The sequence below is a fragment of the Acinonyx jubatus genome, chromosome C1, assembly GCF_027475565.1.
Source record: "Acinonyx jubatus isolate Ajub_Pintada_27869175 chromosome C1, VMU_Ajub_asm_v1.0, whole genome shotgun sequence".
In the NCBI taxonomy this organism is placed as follows: Eukaryota; Metazoa; Chordata; class Mammalia; order Carnivora; family Felidae; genus Acinonyx; species Acinonyx jubatus.
Genome location: NC_069381.1, coordinates 210,956,468 through 210,975,608, shown reverse-complemented (window position 1 = coordinate 210,975,608; position 19,141 = coordinate 210,956,468). Strand labels below are relative to the sequence as shown.

At 47.0% G+C, this 19,141-nt stretch overlaps 1 protein-coding gene across 1 annotated transcript in view; it reads right to left on the bottom strand.

Annotated features, from left to right (window-relative positions):
• Nucleotides 1-451: 451 nt before the first annotated feature.
• The window catches only part of EFHD1 (EF-hand domain family member D1), a 41,522-nt gene continuing 22,832 nt past the window's right edge, over nucleotides 452-19,141 (bottom strand). The window contains exons 2-4 of the mRNA XM_027047605.2: nucleotides 18,990-19,137; nucleotides 10,628-10,762; nucleotides 452-1,658 (exon numbers count right to left, since the gene is read on the bottom strand). Coding sequence (XP_026903406.1) covers nucleotides 1,524-1,658; nucleotides 10,628-10,762; nucleotides 18,990-19,137 — 418 coding nt within the window. The 3' untranslated portion in view covers nucleotides 452-1,523. The remainder of the gene's footprint in view (nucleotides 1,659-10,627; nucleotides 10,763-18,989; nucleotides 19,138-19,141) is intronic.

The window sequence follows — 19,141 nt, the reverse complement described above, 5'->3', positions numbered from 1 at the left end:
GCAGTTGGAGGGTGACCCTACCTGGAAAAACGATGCCCGAGAATTGTAGGTCTTAGCTTTGTGCGAAACGGAAATGATCCTCCCTGGGGAGCAGTGGGTGTTCCCTTAGGACTGAGGTCCTTACTCCGGTCCCCAAATGCCGGAGAATCCACATGAGAAGGAGGGAGGGGTCACTGGCTCTCCTCAGAGTTTCAAGGGGTCTAGGAAGCAAGAGAAATTAAGGACACATTTTACCTGCAGCTGAGAGAACCCTCAGGGAAGGGAAGGGGAAGAGCTACTGACACCCCCAATGTTCAGCATGCCCCCCAGTAAGGCCACAATCTTAGATACCACTTCTGACTCTACTTCTGGGGGGGGGGGGATGTCCGACAGGAGCCTGGGCTGGATGTGGCTCCTGAAAAAACACTCTCCTCTCTCCCCCATTTGAAAGAAGACTAGAAGCACATTGATGTGACGGCAAAGTCCACTTGCATGGTTTATTGGAAAAAAGAGGCAGCTGTGAAGTAGAAATGCAGATGTTCCCCTTGTAAAGACAGCAGTTACAAAAGAGAAGTAATAAATACAATGTTAGGAATTCTTAAAAAAAAAAAAAAAATACAACAACCCCCTGGTATTCGTGAGCAATCCCAAGAACACCCAACATCTAAAAATTTGTGCGGGGGGTAAGAACAGCTTCACCTCAACATCTTGGGGCAAAAGTTGGAAACTGGCCAGATGAAGATGGTCACGACTTTTGGGATTTTGGAAGGCTCTGGATTTGTCACTCGGGAATGTAGGGGTCCACAGTAATTTATTTGCATAGTAGGAATTAATAGGGATTCTTCTATGCATTAATATCACTTCTGATTATTCTCTCATTCTTGCAGGTAAGTAGCAGGGTATTTAAGAGTAGGAGGAAATGAGAGGACAAGAATGAAGGGGTGAAGGGGGGGAGGGGGAATGCTAAGTGGACAGAAGAAAGGTGAGAGGAAGGAACGGGACTTCCTACCTGTCCCCTATTTTGCCATCTCAGCAGCATGCACCCCCGCTGCAGAGGGGGCAGGCACTGGTCCAGCCTGGCTTGCCTTAAACCTCGCTGTCATCAAAGCACAGAAGACACCAAAGCAACGGGCAGAATCAGGCTCAGAATGAAAGCAGGGAAGTTGAACAGGAAACCAAGAGGAGGGGGACCCCCAAGGGGAGAGGTGCGGAGAAGGGGAGAGGTGAATTCCCTGGGAGAATGGGCAACATTAACATCAGAACCCTGCAGGGACAAGGAAAAAGTGCAAGTTGCTGAGTAGAGGCACCATCTGGCTACAGAGGAAAGAGGGCAGGAAGGAGAAGCACCGGGGAGCAGTTGGCTCATCCCAGGACACTTGGGAGGGGCTCCCACCCAGGGATGAGAGCCACCCCTGCCACTCCATGAGGCTAAGGAGTTTGCATCGAGTGGTGGGTGTGGAGGCCGGTTGGGGAGGAAGATGCCCAGCCAGCTCTCTTGGGGGCTTCTGTGAGGCACTGTGTGGACGGAGGTCAAGGTTGCCTGACTATGTGCTGAAAGCGGCTTTGAGCTCCCGGAAGGCCGCCTGGCGGAGTCTCCTCTTCTCCTCCTCCTGCTTCCGCTCGTCTTGCTCAGCTTTTAGCTCGGCTTCAAACTTACTGGCACAGGACAAAGCTTGGACCTGCGGACAAAGAGCAAAAGCAAACCACAGACTGAGGGAGGGGAGGAGAAACTTGGAACGACCCATCCGACAGAACTCCGTTGGCTGGAGCCAGGTGACAGGGGAACCTGGTCCTGCCGCAGGGCAGGACCCCCTCGCCCCCTGAGAACCAACACTCCTCTTCACAAGTCTGTTTAAACTACAGCGAGGATACGATCTCTTTATTTGCCGCTGTGTTCTACGCCGCTAGGGTTGCTCTTTCTACTTCTTTTCCAGGATACTCTCTAACATCCCCGCCTAGCCTATTACCCACTTCCACTTTCAACCCTTAATTTCACAATAATATTGTTTTGTTCGACGGGGAGAAAACAAAGACAAAACCAAAATGAACTCCTTGCTGGGATGCTGATTGCAATCGCTTCAGTCTGCCTGTGGCAAAGGAGTACCTTTACAGTAGATCAATCATTCTGAATTTACTTCCAAATATTACACGGTGTTGTTGATGTTGTGAATGGGATTTGGTGCCATTTCTTTTAAGCCTAGTTTATCTTTAAGAATACTGTATCAGATAAATCCATCGTAAAATCATCTCTTCTAGAACTGATTCCTTTTTTCACCCCCCTCAGTGTCTCATCAGTTTGGTATAAGTCCCAAACACACTGGGTGTGCACGCTATTTTAATAAAGATTGCCAAATTGCTCTCCAAAGTAGCTGTTCCAATTAATTTACACCCCCACCGTCATGGAATGTGAGTTCTCATTTCCCCACCATGTCCCCAACGTTTATCAGTAACCTTTTTCCTGTTTGCCAATCTGATAGGCAAAACACACACACACACACACACACACACACACACACCCCAAAAAAAAAAAAAAAAACCACCCTGGCACCTTCTTTTATTTCCTCTTTGGTAAATTACCCATTTCACTGGGGTTTTTCACTTTGCCATTCTTTATATAATTTAGGCGTAGTCCCTTGTTATATCTTTTTTGGTTACTCTTAGTCTTTTGATTGTCTGTTAACTTCAAGGTATCTTGGGCCAGGTGAATCTTTAAATTTGGATGTCATCAGAATTTCCAACCACTTCCATTCTGGCTTTTGTCTCTCTCTCTCTCTTTTGGTGTTTATTTATTTTTGAGAGAGAAAGAGGGCACGAGCGGGGAAGAGACACAGAGAGAGGGAGAGAGACAGAGAATCCAAAGCAGGATCCATGCTGTCAGTGCAGAGCCCGATGTGGGACTCGAACCCATGCATAGTGAGATCGTGACCTGAGCTGGAGTTGCACGCTCGACCTTTGAGCCACCCCATATTATGTCATGTGTAAGGTCTCCTATACCCCAGGGCTCTAAAACGATTTTCCTCTCATACTTTCCTGGTTTTATTTTCCCATTCAGCTCTTAAAGTCACTTACACTGTATTTTAGTGAAGGAATATATATCATTTAAATGACTTTACTTCATTTTCCTAAGTGGAGAGCCAATTGTCTCAACACCTTTTATTGAATAGCCCATTATTTTTCCACTGACTGGAAAGTTATCTTGTTCATGTACTAAATTCCCACACGAAGGGGATCTGTTTTTACTATTTTCTCTCCCATTCCACTGACCTGTTTATTCCTGCACCCGCACTACATTATTTAATATTACCGCTTTAGAAAACCTTGATATTTATGAGGAAAGTATTCCTTCATTATGTTGACTAAGCACATTGCTTTCATATTTTTAAATGTCTTATTATGAATATTAAACTTCACCAAATGTTCTGAGATGTCTCACTGAAGGGATCACATTTTTCATATTTGATACCTATGAGACATTTATTTATCTATTTATTTATTTATTTAAAGTTCATTTATTTTGAGAGAGTGCACACAGGAGGGGCAGAGAGAGAGACAGAGAGAGAGAGTCCCAAGCAGGCTCCTCGCTGTCGGCAGGGAGTCTGACACGGCGCTGGATCTCATGAACCGTGAGATCACGACCTGAGCTGAAACCAAGAGTTGGACACTTAACCAAGGGGGCCACCCAGGCACCCCATGAGACCTTTAAAATTATCCCTGCAGTCTGAACATAAATTTCAAATGTTTTAAGATTCCTACAGCTATATTCATTAGATTCATACAACTTTTTTGATGTGTTTTTATCTGATTGTTAGCAGAATCATGCCAGCTTTACAGAATGAATGTGATATAATCTTTTCCAATATGTTTGAACTAGTTTGTGACATTGAAAAAAAAAAAAGTAGAACATTGAAGAATTAATCCCTAAATTCCCCAGCACTTGACTGTTTGTGGGGAGTTTGGAGTTAACCATCTAAATGTCTTTACAATTCATCACAAATCTTCTTCTGTCGAATTTATAGAAAAGCATTACCTTTCCTGTAGTGTTTAAATGATTTTAAATTGAGGTGTCAAACCTCTCACAATTTTTAACTAGCATGTTCCTGGGTCCATCATCTTTTCTCCATTTCTCCTTTTCCCCGTCACAAGCGTCCACATTTGGGTGGCTCTTTGTCTACTCTCTGGTTCACTCAGTCACTTCTCTGCCGTGTTGAGGCTAAGATTTACCACCTCCTACCAGGCTCTTTATTCAGTCTATTCTGGTTGTTAATCCATTACATCCTGTGTAGCAAAATGCAGGTTCTCACATCTCAATGAAAAAATTATAATGTCCCTTTCCTAAATTCTTCCTGCACTGCACAGGGTCCATGTCTGAACATAGGACACCTCTGAAAAATGATGCTTTTTTACTCTTTCCGGATCAGAATCCCTAGGCGTAGGGACTAGGAAATTATGTTTTCCAAATTTCACAGGTATTTCCCCCCCCACCACCACCCCCCCCCCCCCACCGCCCCCAGGTATTTCTTAGGCCTGTGAGGCCCTGCTGAGTTCTCCCCTCCAGCTCCCTACATCAGAATCACCAGAAGACAGATTCAATTGCCTGGAGCAGGGCCCAACTCATGCTGACTCTTATGACCCTCTACCCCCTGACTCAGGTTGCAAATTTGGACCCCAGATCCCCTTGTCTAGCCTGAACCCCTCTCTTTCTCACCTTTATCTTTTTTTCCTTGTTGTCTTATTTTATTCAGGAATTTTATGAGCTGGCTGTTAAATATTAGAAGGTAAATTATATAAATCTATAATTAAATTACATTAGAAGCAAAAGTATTAAGTACTAAAAAGTCATCACTTCCTGATTTATCTTGCTATATATTTTACTCTATCTGTGCTTTGGAGATTATCTGTTTCCGTTATACCTCTAAGGCAGAAATCCTATATGATAATCTGCTGTGAATCTTCCCAAATCCACACTTAACAACATCCTGTTGGAAGCTTGAAAGCAAGTGGTGGGGGTTTTACACCTTGGAAACCAACAAATGCTACAAACTAGGTCTTGATTTATTGTTTCACTGACTACCTTTTCCTAAGAAAGTGTTGGGAGATGTTAAAGATGCAGATTAAGCTGAAAAATGTGTAGTGTCTGTAGCTTTTGCATTATGAATAGCTCCAAAGAAATTCAGGGAATATTCTTCCAATATTTGAAAAACTATTATCGAATTCAGCAAGGGAAGTTGCTCACTGAAGAATGAATGAAGTTCTGACATATGTCCCTTTACTTTTTTTTTAATATATCTTTTTAATGTTTATTTATTTCTGAGAGAGAGAGAGAGACAGAGAGAGAGAGCGTGTGAGCAGGGGAAGGGCAGAGAGAGAGGGAGACCAGAATCTGACACAGAGCCTGACGTGGGGCCTGAACCCACGAACCATGAGATCATGACCCACTGAGCCACCCAGGCACCCTTTTTTCTTTTTTTAATGTTTATTTTTGAGAGAGTGAGAGCGTGAGTGGGGGAGGGGCAGAGAGAGACACACAGAGAATCCCAAGCAGGCTCTGCACTGCCAATGTGGAGCCCAACATAGGCCTGAAACTCATGAACCTCGAGAAGTCAGACACTTAACCAACTGAGTCACCCAGGTGCCCCTCCCTTTACTTTTTCTTTTTTTCTTTTAACGTTTATTTATTTTTGAGACAGAGAGAGACAGAGCATGAACAGGGGAGGGGCAGAGAGAGAAGGAGACACAGAATCCGAAGCAGGCTCCAGGCTCTGAGCTGTCAGCACAGAGCCCGACGCGGGATCTCACGGACCGTGAGATCATGACCCGAGCCGAAGTCGGACGCTCAACCGACCGAGCCACCCAGGCGCCCCTACTTTTTCTTTTAGATCGACTTAAACACAATATCAACCAACATTCACATCGGAACTAGATTCTGCTGTCAGTTGCAACGATAGGCTAGTGACAGATACAGAGCCCAGCAAAAATCCATGAGCCGTTCTTAGAGAATCAATGGACTGTGTGGAATTTGCAACAGAAGAAATGCATACTTTATTATTTATAAATTGTGTGCTACCTATCCCTTAAAACATTTAAATTTATAATAAACTTATGCATACATGTATATGCACACTTTGTTCAAAGAGCCAGTTGTTAAACATTTACCAACAAAACCACTGTCTAAGCCTCAAGGTCCTGCTCCACAGAGTGGGATGCCACCACCTCCCTCCAGCGTGTCTGTGGGGGCAGTGGAGAAGACAAGAACCTGAGACTGCCTGCTCACCGCTGCTGGCCAGGCCAGAGTGGGAGGGGCCCTGGCAATTCTCTCACTCCGGGTTCTTGTTCTGCACTATAAAATTCGACCTTTTCCCTCGATTTCATGGAGTCCTGTCTTGCCTATCACCCCACTCTGTGTCTTCATGTGTCCTTCTCTGTGGACCACTTCCCTGTGACCTAAAAATACCGGCATCTGTCTTCTCTAGGTTAAAAACAAACAAACAAAAGTCCTTTCCTGATCCCAAGCTACTATCCCCATTTTTTCCAGGCCTCCTCGGCCAGCCATCTAGACAGAAAAGTAAACCATCACAGCTCTTTCCTCCCAGTGCCCACTCACCTCTCACCCTAGTGCCAAATGCCCTCCACAGGGAAGCTGGTCTCTCAAAAATCTCCACTGACCCACTTGCCAGACCCAAGACCCCCTCTCTGGCCTCATCTGACTTCATCTCGTCTCGTCCTCCACAATAGCATTTTCTCCATGGTTTCCTTGTATCTCCAATTCCTTGCTTCCCCACAACCCAGTCACCATTACGTTCTACCGTTAGTCACTCAACTCGAATTCTCGAGTTGCTACTCGAATCTTGTGAAGGTGGCTCCTGTGGTCTTTGTAGTCTGGTGTCCGTGAAGCATTCACTTCCTCCCTTCTTCCTCTGAGACGTTCCCCTGGCGCATGGCCCAAGGGTCTGGGGAGGCCGACCCTACCCACGGGCTCCAGGACAGAGCCCAATCAGAGTAATGTTATTCCAGCCCTTCCTGTGCTCAGTTCAGCAAGGGACAGGTGTGGAAGAGATTATTCCACGACCCTCAGTATCGAGTGTCCCCATCCTCCCTAGTAGCAGAATTACAGTTGGGCACAGATCTCTAGGAAGAAAGGCGTTTTGTATTCTCCCATGCAGCCAGGAGTGGCCAAGTTCTATACAGCATGACATGAATGAAACCATTTGCAACTAGCATTGTGCCCTTCAAATGAAAGGCCACACCATCCCCTTCCTCAAACCATTCCCATTGGGGGGGGGGGGGGATGGTGTCCCTGCCTTGATTTTTTTAAACATCATCCAGCCCTCTCTACACAGCTCCACAAACCTTGTGGCATTTTACCATCCACCTCCAAGCAAGCAGTCATAAACACTGAGAATGCTACTTAGTTTGGGATTCATTACCACCTCCAGCCCAGCCCCACTGTCACTACCCTGTGGGATGGGCCCACAGTAGTTCTCCAGACATCTGTGGAAGCCTCCCTGACTCCAGCTCCTCCTCAGAGAAGCCCATCCCCAGCGCCAGGTCATGTCCAGGCCCCCTGAGGGCCCCCAGCGCCTGCAACCGCACTTCCCAAGCCTGGCTGTGGATTGCAAACACCTGCTGAGCTCTTTCCGCTCCACACTTCCTGGGCTGTGCCCTGGAAAATCTCAGCTAGGTGTGGGTGGGGCCTGAGAAGCTGGTGTGCAGGTAATTCCGGTGGCTAGCAGGCTGGGAAGGCCTGACCTTCAGGGGAGACCAGAGCTCCCTGTGCAACGTCATCAGGTGTGGACGGTGTGGACGGGGGCCAGCCTCCAAGTACTCTTTACCCTCCGTGCCTCGGAGCCTTTGCTTTTGCTGTTCCCACGGCAGGAACGCCCTCCCTTCCTTGATTACAAGGTGAATCCCCATTCTTCTCTGAACATCTGTCGCAAATGTCAGCTCCTTTATGGCCCTCTCCGAGATCTGAGTGATGATTCCCTACATTCGTCATTCATGCAAACGTTTATTGAAGGCGATTATGTGCCAGGCTCTGTAATTACAAAGATAACACACCTACTCCACCTTTGAGTCTGGGTTGAGGAGGCAGCCATACAACAAATTCAAAAACTTATGTTGTTATGCTTCTAATCTTTTCTGCTACTTATAAAAATAATGCACACGCATTATAAAACATTCCAAAACTAAAAAATAAGTCCCTCAGACATAACTATTACCAGTACTTTGGTATGTAATTACCCAGGTTGTATTGAATATTTAATAAAATTGAGTTTCATTTTAAAAACTTTTTAATGTTATTGTTTTTTTTTTTTTTAATTTTAATGTTTATTTATTTTTGAGAGAGAGACAGAGACAGACCATGAGCAGGGGAGGGGCAGAGAGAGAGGGAGACACAGAATCCGAAGCAGGCTCTAGGCTCCGAGCTGTCAGCACAGAGCCCAACGCGGGGCTCGAACCCACGAATTGTGAGATCATGACCTAAGCTGAAGTTGAATGCTTAACCAACTGAGCCACCCAGGTGCCCCAATGTTTATTTATTTTTTTTTTTTGAGAGAGAGAGCGAGAGAGAGAGAGCGAGAGAGCGAGAGCGGGCAGGGGAGGGGCAAAGAGAAAGACACACACAGAATCAGAAGCAGACCCCAGGCTCCCATCAAAACTGAGTTTCAAACATAATGTTTTGGGGCACCTGGATGGCTCAGTCAGTTAAGTTTCTGGATCTTGACTTCACCTCACATCACGATCTCATGTTTCATGAGTTCCAGCCCCGCGTGGGTCTCTGTGGTAACACCTTGGAGCCTGGAACCTGCTTCAGATTCCATGTCTCCCTCTCTCTCTGCCCCTCTCCCTCTCGTGCTCTGTCTCTCTCTGTCTCAAAAATAAAACTTAGCCCCGAACTGCTCTCCAATAAGCTGGGATGATCTGTACTCTTACCAAAGGTGTCTGAGAATGTCCTGAACAGATAAATTATTATTTTTTGGGATTTTTTTTTTTTTGATGTTTATTTTTTTTGGGGGGGGGGGCAGGGTAGAGAGAAAGAGAGACACAGAATCCGAGGCAGGCTCCAGGCTCCGAGCTGTCAGCACAGAGCCCAACGCGGGGCTCGAACTCATGAACCACGAGATCATGACCTGAGCCGAAGTTGGACACTTAACCAACTGAGTCACCCAGGCTCCCTGTGCAGACTTTAATAAGAGAATTTGGTATGCTGTGCTACAGGAGTGGGTTGAAGAGCATCGTGCTAATAAACTTGGGTCTCAATCTTAGGCCCCTGCCCAAGGTATCACAAAAGATCAGCAAGTATTGGCTCAGGTGATGAAATGGAGAGGACCCATCCCTCCAGAAGTAACCTATCCCTCTTCTCTATTCTCTCTCTCTCAAGGCTGAGAGTTTGTTTTCCTCACTAGACTGTGTGTCCTGGGGAGGGCACAAGCTTTGTCTACGACCTCCTTGTAAAGGAGCTGTATTTTCAGAGCTTAACGTGCTGGGCCTTGCCAGAGCTGGTTGAATCAACGTGAAGTCATGAAGGAAGGGCCAAACCACATCCAATTGTGGAGTGGATGGCCTGTCCCGGAAGTTATCAGACGATGACGGGAGGACTGCAGGTGTTAGGAGTCCATCGTGATTCACAGTTTATATATTGACAGAAAGATGACTGAACCTGTCTCTAAGCAGCATCACAGAGAAGTAAGAACAGAGTCCTATTTAGGGGCCAGAGTGGTCGGGATGTGTTGCCGGGGACACGTTGTCTCTGGGCAAACTCCTAGAATAAGCCAACACTCCCCAAAAGGCTGGCTTCTATCTGGAATGGCTGGGAGTCCCAATAGCTCCTATCATGTATCGAGTGCCAGGTACTTGCTAAACACTGTACATACGTGAATTCATGTAGCCTCATGGCAAACTAGTATTGCCTCCATTGTACAGATGAGAGAACTGGGGCACAAGGGTAAGTAAGTGGAGGAGGCAGAATCTGAACCCAGGCAGCCCTACCCGCTGCACTCCCCTGCTCTGGTTGACAGGGGATGTGAAGGGCTCTCTGCTTTCTCTTTCTGCAGGTGTGCTCTGTGGAGATGAAAACGACAGCACCCAGCCAGGGGTAGGGTCTCCATACATGTTTGATGACTCTGTGAACGTGTGCATGAATGGAAGCACCCGGAAAGGCTCTGGGGCCATGCACTGGAGATTGCTTCCCAACTCCCAACCACTGTCAACGGAGCAAACACCGGTTCATTTCGGAACGGGCCACTGAGGCTTCCTCCTCTGACCCCAGCGTTCATTTACACACAGGTGTTTAAGTTGCAAACGTGGAGGCATCTGCTCAAGTAATTCAACTGGGGCTTGGGGTAGAGAGGAGCTCTTTAGGAAGGTCTGGCCAAGCACTGATCTGGGAATGCCGTGCCAGCAAGCCATTTGAATCAGAACCCAGGATGGAACGCGTTTACCATGTGATTGTTTTTCCATTTTGCTTTTAATGTTCAGATCGTGTGCAGACACGTTCATTCCCCTTCAATCACACATGACAGGCAGACTTATTAAGCTATTGCTGTTCTGATTGTTCTGAGCGAGTGGATGAGGTAGTCACCGCGGGGAAGCCCATGTCGGGTAGAGTGAAGGGAGAAAGAATGGTCCTGTACAAGAAGGAGTCACCTACCTTGGCTTCAAAGAAGTCCTTGGCACCTTTCACGCCCTCCTGGGCCACGTCGATCTCAGAGAGCTTTGCCAGCGCCATCAGCCCGCTGTCTTCCTGTAGCTCTCCCGCTGCGGCCTTGTGGAATATGAGTAGGAACTGTAGGAAAGGGGTGAGTAGAGTCTGGGTCAACCTCACTGAGACTTACAGCGGTCCCCTCCAGCCCAAGGGAAAGTCATGCCCGCCAAGCCTACGAAAAGGGTGCAAACGTGTGCGTGTGACCAATTATTTTTTCCCTTATCACACTGTCTGAAATCAACACATGCTCATTTTCCACAGGAATGTAGGGAAATGGGTACCTTCACATCCAGTGGAAGGGAAGGCAAACCGATTCAAATTTTTTGGAGGCCAGTTTGGAAATATTTACCAAAAAATAAAATGCTTCCAACCATTAATTCCACTGCTGGGCATCTGTCCCTCAGAAACATTTGCACAATAGTTTAAGAAGCATTGTCTATAAAAGCAAAAATCACTGGCAATGTCCTAGTTTGTGGCCATGAAAGAAAAAAAAGTCCAATAGACCTATATACACTATTTCTTAAACCTAAATAATTGCCAATGTTTTTAGTCATCCATATTTTCTGTTTGTGTCCCCTTTTTGCATTAGATTATTTACTCTTGCTTTTTTTTCCTTTTAAAGATTTCTTTTAACTTATTTTTTTTTTAATGTTTATTTTCCAGAGAGAGAGAGATGGAGCGCGAGCATGGGAGGGACAGACAGAGAGGGAGACACAGAATCTGAAGCAGGCTCCAGGCTCTGAGCCGTCAGCACAGTGCCTGATGCAGGGCTCAAACTTATGAACAGTGAGATCGTGACCTGAACTGAAGTCGGACGCTTCACCGACTGAGCCACCCTGGTGCCCCTAAAGATTTTATTTTTTAAGTAATCTCTACACCCAGTGTGGGGCTTGAACTCATGACCCCGAGATCGAGTTGCATGCTGTACTGCCTGAACCAGCCAGGCACCTCTCCCAAGTGTTTTCTAAAAGATCTTTACAGAACTTGGTATATTTCAAATACTTCCACTGTCACTTACCTTTTCATTGTGTTTATGATCATTTTTGACTTTCAAAAATTGTATATGTTATTTTTAAGACACAGAGAGACAGAGTGTGAGCGGGGGAGGGGCAGAGAGAGAGGGAGACACAGACTCTGAAGCAGGTTCCAGGCTCTGAGCTGTCAGCACAGAGCCCAACGCAGAGCTTGAACTCATGAACCGCGAGATCATGACCTGAGCCAAAGTCGGACGCTTACTCGACTGAGCCACCCAGGCGCCCCCTCAAAAATTGTATATACATTATCAGTCTTTTTCTTCTCTCTCACCAGTGCACCCGTGTTATGCGTAGAGAAACCTTTCTTGCCATCAAGGTTACAGAATCACCTATATTTTCGTCTATCGCTTTTATGACTCCTTTTTTGTTAAACGTGTAAATATTTAATCTCTGAAATTTATTCTGATCTATCCTGTGAGGTTGATCATTAACCCTATTTTCTTCCAAATGGTTAGTTAGGAATCTCCATGTCATTTATTGAATAATCCATTCTTTTCCTGCAGGTTCCAAATGTGGCCTAAATGCATTAATCTTTAAAGCCAATTTGTACCAGGGCCTCCACAGGATATATTTTTAAATGAATAAATAAGCCAAGCTGAAATGGCAGGTCCCCCTTCTTCCAGACTTTCTCCCCCAAAGCGATTTTAGGACTTTTACTTCTTTAAAGAATTCTGGCCAATTTGTTCGTCAAACAACCGCTGCCCAAACTTCTAGAATTTAGTTTTCCAAGTCAGCACAGAAAGGAGCTTCTCCAGGTTTCTAGGTGCTATGTAAAACACATCTGTCTACAGGGAATTTTGAGTTTTCAGGGTATTTTTCATGACCATCCCCTCTAAAGAATGGCTTCCCCAAGGGAAAAGAACATTACCTAAAGTAGACTGAGAGGTCAAACAACATCAACAGGCTTTCCAAATTCCAACCAGGGTATCTTTTCCTGCCACGACTCTTAATCCCTAGAGGAAAGTGTGTTTCATTAAGTGGGAGTCTCGGCTGTTGCCGCCGCCCCAAAATGCCTTGCTAATGAACCTTCCTTTGTGATTCCTGTTTCAGGGCTCCTGACTCCACTGTGGACTTTGCCCAACGCAAAGCAAGGGAGGAAGCAAGAAGCTCAAAGATCCGTGGCTTTGTGGAGGCTGCCTGCCGTCAGCTTGGCTCCACAGAAGTGCCACGTTCATCCACCTGCAGCTTCAAACTCTCTCACTAGAGGCCGGCAGAGACTCAGTTTCCTGCGGGCTTGTGGGAGCCAGGATACTGCCTCCAAGTCTTGGAAAACAAGCGTATTGGAGGTGAGGCTCCCAAGAGTAGGATGGAGGGCAAGGGGGCTTGGGGGGACGGTCATGGTTGGGCTCTCCCGGCAGAGAAGGTGGCAGCAAAGACACCAGCACTTGCACACGTGAGCCACGTGCAGAGGGCAGAAGTGAAACACCTGTCCCTCAGCACCCTGCCCACCCTTAAAATATGGACAGCGGTTACAGAATACTCCCGCCTCCCCCACCCCTGGCCCCTTAAGGCAAATACAAAACAGGCAGCCCTCCACACCGCGAGGGCAGCTCAAGAAAGATGAGCCTCACCCCCCAGCCTCGCAGCCATGCCAGTGACCGTGGTGGGGGTCTCCTCATCCCCAAGAGTCATTTTTCCCATATCTCCTGGTGTTTACAGAAGGGCTTAAAGTATTCCTCAGGGATCTTTGCTCACTCTCACTCTGCCGGCTCCCAGATGACCAAGAGCAGCCCTGTCAAAACTTAGGGGTCTCTGCCCCAGCCAGTTGAAGGAAAAAGAAAAAAAAAAAAAAAAATCCGACCCAACCTGAAAATGTTCAGCCTCCCGTGAAGCATGCCAGGCATTCCCTTTCCATTTTATGATAACCACCAACTCCTGAATGACAATTTCTCCAACTGCCCAGCCTTGTTTGTCTTCCTATTTATAGTCCACAAAGACTGGTATGTTGTGGAGAATTGGAAAGTGTCCTAGCTGTGACTATGAGCAAAGAGGGGAGGGGGGAGAGGAGAAGGAGAAAACAAAGAAACAGAGAGAGAACTAACAAAGCCGAAAACAAGCGATTTCAGACACAAGCTATCAAATGCTTCTGGTAAATGTAAAGAATTCTTTTTATAAATACATAGTTTTTTATTTTTTAAGTGTTTATTTATTTTTGAGAGACACAGAGTGCGAGCAGGGAAGGGACAGAAAGAGAGAGGGAGACACAGAACCCGAAGCAGGTACCAGGCTCCAAGCTGTCAGCACGGAGCCCGACGTGGGGCTCAAACTCACAAATCGTGAGATCATGACCTGAGCCGAAACCAAGAGTTGGATGCTTAACTGACTGAACCACCCAGGCACCCCAAATTTAAGAAATTTAAAAGAAAAAAAATTTTTTTAAGTAAATCCTACCCCCAACATGGGGCTTAAACTCATGACCCTGAGATCAAGAATCTCATGCCCTACTAACTGAGCCAGCCAGGCGCCCCTAAATTTAAAGAAATTTTTAGGGGCATCTGGGCGGCTCAATTGGCTAAGCATCCAACTTCAGCTCGGGTCATGATCTTGCAGTTCATGGGTTCGAGCCCCACATCAGGCTCTGTGCTGACAGCTCAGAGCCTGGAGCCTGCTTCGCATTGTGTGTCTCCTTCTCTCTCTGCCCCTCCACCACTCACACTCTGTCTCTCTCTCAAAAATAAATAAAAGTTTTTTTTTTTAATTTGTTTTAAATTAAAAAAAAAGAAATTTTTAATTCCATGTCTCTTGGGATGTAAACACCTCCCTGTATTAGTTAGCATTCTAAGATTACAAGTGACAGAAACAGACATGTTGGCTTAAGCAAAAAGGAGGTATTTGCCATATAAAAAGGATGTCCCAGTCGGTGGAGGGTGCAACTCTTGACCTCAGGGTTGTGAGTTCAAGCCTCATGTTGGGTGCAGAGATTACTTAAAAATAAAATCTGAAAAGAAAAGACAAGAAAAGAAAAGGAAAGAAAATGAAAGGAAATAAAAGAAAAAAAGATGTCCCAAGGGCAAAACGCACTAGCCCAGAAGAGGCCTGGGACTGGGAGAGACAATGCCCTCAGGGTTGGAAGCAACATCCCCTCTAGCTTCGTGTCTGGTCCACGTGGTGGGAATGGCTACCCCACCTAGACTTATTCTTTCAGGAATAGCCACCTGCAGAACCAGTTTGTAGTACTTCACCCCATTTTCAAATTCCCAGGATGGGGGGCATCTGGGTGGCTCTGTCGGTTGAGTGTCCAACTCTCGATTTCAGCTCAGGTCATGATTTCACAGCTCGTGAGTTCGAGCCCTGCATCAGGCTCAGTGCTGACAACGTGGAGCCTGCTTGAGATTCTCTCTCTTCCTCTCTTTCTTCCCTTACCTGCATGTGCTCCCTCTCTCTCTCTCTCTCCCAAACAAACAAATAAGTAAAGAAATAAACATTTAAAAAAAATTCTCAGGATAGGAAATCAAGTGGACCTAGTCTGACCAGTGGCCCATCCATGGTCCAATCAACAATGATGAGGCCGATGGGCAACCCAGCACAGCCAGGGGTGCCAGGGCCCCCCCCAAGGGAGGGGGTGCAGTAGGAGGAGAAAATGGGACCCACGGGTCCCAGTACTGACAGGTATCCAGTAAGTCCATCACCCGACCTTTGTACAAAACCACCGCACACGTGGCCTTAGAGCAGTTCTTCTTTGAGATGGATGTAAGGGGAACTAGAGAGGAGTACAGGAAAAAGAGAGGAGGCTATTAAGGCTTCTCTGCCCACCTCCAAAGGAGAAAGAGGTAGGGAGTGCCTAGGATCTAATTCCAGATTGCTACAGCTCCAGGGATCGAACCGCTAGCCCTGCTCGTTACGTTGTCTACATTTCCTCTCTGGTCATGAAAACACTGCTGCATCATCATTTTGAACAGCTCCACATAAGCCATTTCCTAAAATGCCCTGAATGTGCATGCACTATTTTCACAATTGGAAAAGAAATGGTTTAAAAGAAAGATCGATTGCTTTGTACACTGGGGAAAAGTAAAAGTAGCAAAACTGTGCTTAACAGAGACATGCCTTCTGTACCAAAGAGCTTTTATGGGGATGTGACTTGCTTTGGCTAGGTTAATCCAAAGAGAAAGAAAGGCAACGCGAAGCACCTACTAAAAGCCAGGGTGCGAGGAAAGAATGTAGAAGACGGCAGTGTTGTTCACCTGGCAACCTGGCCCCCACAGGACAATGAAGTTGGGAGTGTTAACTAGGGGGCCCTGTGGCACGTGACTTGGACTGAGCCCATCACAGGACCTTGAATGCACTGACTGGTCCGGGAGGTGGGCAAGTGTCCCTCGTGGGGCCCATCAGAGGCCTTCTGAGACTCGTTTAGTCCCGGCTAGACTGCAGCAATGCACCCCTGAGCTGCTGGCGGCCACCTTGGCAGGTGGCAGGGACCACATACAGTGGGGGAGGAAAAGGTGAAGTGGACATAGAAGAAAGCCCCAGTCAAGATATGACAAGAGAGCCCCACGTTGGGCGTAGAGACTACTTAAAAATAAAATCTTTAGGGGTGCCTGGGTGGCTCAGCTGGCTGAGCAGCCAACTCCTGATTTTGGCTCAGGTCATGATCCCGGAGTCATGGGTTTGAGCCCCACACCGGGCTCCACACTGAGCACGGAGCCTGCTTAGGATTCTCTCACTTCCTCTCCCTCTGTCCCCCCCTCCCCATAAACAATCAAACAAACAAACATACGTACATAAACGTTTTTAAAACATAAATAAAACAGCATTAAAAAAATAAAATCTTAAAAAACAAAAATAAAAAAGCTATGACAAGAGAAAGATGCTGCGTTACTGTGCCTGGTGCTTCTACTTCCTCTCCCAGGCACGTGAACCAACAGTTGTTTGTCCTGTTGTTTCAATTAGCTGGCGTTCTCTGTTGCCTGCGATCAAGAGTTCTAACTGACACGGGTGTGGGAAGAGAGCTTCCTTCTCACAACAGTCCTGAGGGAAAGCTATTAACACCCCCATTGAAAGACAGAAAAACTGAGGCTCTCAGAAGTCAAATAACTTGCTCAAGTTACCCAGCTCTGTGGGGAGACCCAGGTCTGTCAGCCTCTTTTTGTCACCTAAGCAGAGCATTGACACCCCGGTGGCTCCCAACACCAGAGGAAACCAGCAGAATGACAAAACAAAAGCAGGAGGTCGGGCCGTGGGGCATTAATGGCAACCGCTTCCAAATCCTGTGCATCTGGGCACAGCTGCGAGAGATGGGACCACAATGGGACTCTGAACCAACAAAGGACAGACATGAATGTCACTGAAGCTTTGTAAGGGGGGGGGGGTGGTGAAAACCAAAGGAACACTTTGGAGATTTCCAAACCTCTGAGGTCTACCATCTGTAGGAAATAGCCAAACCCGTAGGTAACCAAAAGCTAACCAGGGGTCTTGGATTCCGGGAGGAGCATGCTGGAGTGGCTCCTGGGTGAGACAGCAGAGAGGGACTGCATCTTGGCCCGGTTGGTGACCTGCACAGACCTCTCAACACTCTCGATTTCTGTTCCCCACAGGTCACAACTTTGCCACAGAAGCTCTTTCCCCAGTGTTGCCTCCCGGGTTGAAAGAGCCAATGCTTAGCACAAATGATACCAAGGAACCGAATGAGAGGCGAGGGAGCCAGAGGGACACCTGCGAAGGTGAGCGTGGCGGGTGACAGTGGGAGGCTGTGGGCACAGAGGCTGCCACCCAGGTCCAGCCTTCAGCTGGAGCGTGAGTTCAGGCAAGTGCTGGCTGTTCTGACCCTCTAGCTCCTCAGCTCCGAACTGAGAAGCCTGGCCTAGATTGTCCTGAGGGTTATGCCCAACACAGGTTTTCCGTGATCTTCTCTCTCCGCATCTGCCAGCTCGGGAGAGGAAGAGAAGGGGGGATCTGGAGTTGACTTTGTGGTCAGTGAGAGAGGCAAGGCCAGTTTCATCATGGCTGGGGAGGGAACTCATTGCTGCCAGTTCAGCCACAGGGACCTCAGGAAGAGTGTCCCAGGGCCCTATCTAGTCTGGAGAGAAGACAGGTACTTGGCCAAAGCTCTCACCATCAGAAACCAGGATGCCAGAACACCACTGTTTCTGGAATAACCAAGGTTATGCACCAGGAAGCAAGTACAGGGCTCTCTATTCCCAGCCCCCGAGGGCCCAGCTGACAGAGAACAAGACCGCAGCAGCTGGGCTAATGCTGAGCTTCTAGCCCGGATGTTGTTCCCAAAGCTGTTCTAACACCAGGGCGCGCTGACACGTCTAAAGCCCTTACAATAAAACTCAAGCACGTAAGACACGAAACCCTTCTCTGTGGGGCCACATCCTTGCCTTGTAAGAAACACACTGGCCTTGAGACTTCCCTCCAGACAGAAATGGCCTTAAATCACCAAAGTTCTCACACGTTTAGAGATCAGACTTTGAATCTATTTGCGTCTTCCAGAACGACATCTGTACACACAAAATTTTGCCTACAATTTTAGGGATTCAAAGGCCAAAAGAGCCCATACTTGGATTGTTATGGGGAGGAGGGGAGATCCATGACCCCAGAGTAAAATCCTTTAATTGTTTTTTTACTATTTTTAATTTTTTTTAAGTTTATTGTATTTATTTTGAGAGAGAAAGGGAGAGAGGAAAAGAGAGGGAGGGAGGGAGAAAGAGAGAGAAAGAGAGAGAGAGAGAGAGAATGCACATGCATAAGCAGGAAAGGGGCAGAGAGAGAGAGAAACTCCCAAGCAGGCTCTGTGCTCAGCACAGAGCTCGAAGTGGGCCTCAAACTCACGATCCGTGAGATCATGACCTGAGCCAAAATCCAGAGTCAGACGCTTAACCAACCGAGCCACCCAGGTGCCCCCATTGTTTTTTTGTTTGTTTGTTTGTTTGTTTTACTATTTTTAAATACTTCGTATAACAATTTTTAAGTTTTAATGTATAAAAAAAGTATAAAATTTTTATAAAAGTACCAGAACTTTGCACCCACAAATATCCACTATGAGTATCTTGGTAAACAACCCTCCCGATTTCTCAGCACTTACCATTTCACCCAAATGAGGCTGTCCCACCCACAGTGACTTTCAATGTGCTTACTGAGCATTTGCCCATGCCAGCACTGGGGTTATTAGCTTCTTAAAGATATTTGTAAAAGAACTCTACGTTAACTATCCAAGCAGCGCTCTGCAGGGGCCGAAGCCACTTGTGCTCCAGGGGACAGTAAATGTGAGTCTCCTCTCAGGGGGCCACTCCCCGCAGGGACTCAGGGCCAGCAGGACACACATCAGCAGGTACCTCACGGAAGCTGAGCTGGCCGTCAAAGTCCTCGTCCACCTCCTTGATCATACTCTTCAGGCCCAGGTGGGTCTGGGGGGCCCCCAGTTTCTCCATCATCAGCTTCAGCTCCATCAGGTCAATGAAGCCGTCCCGTCCAGCGTCATACCTGC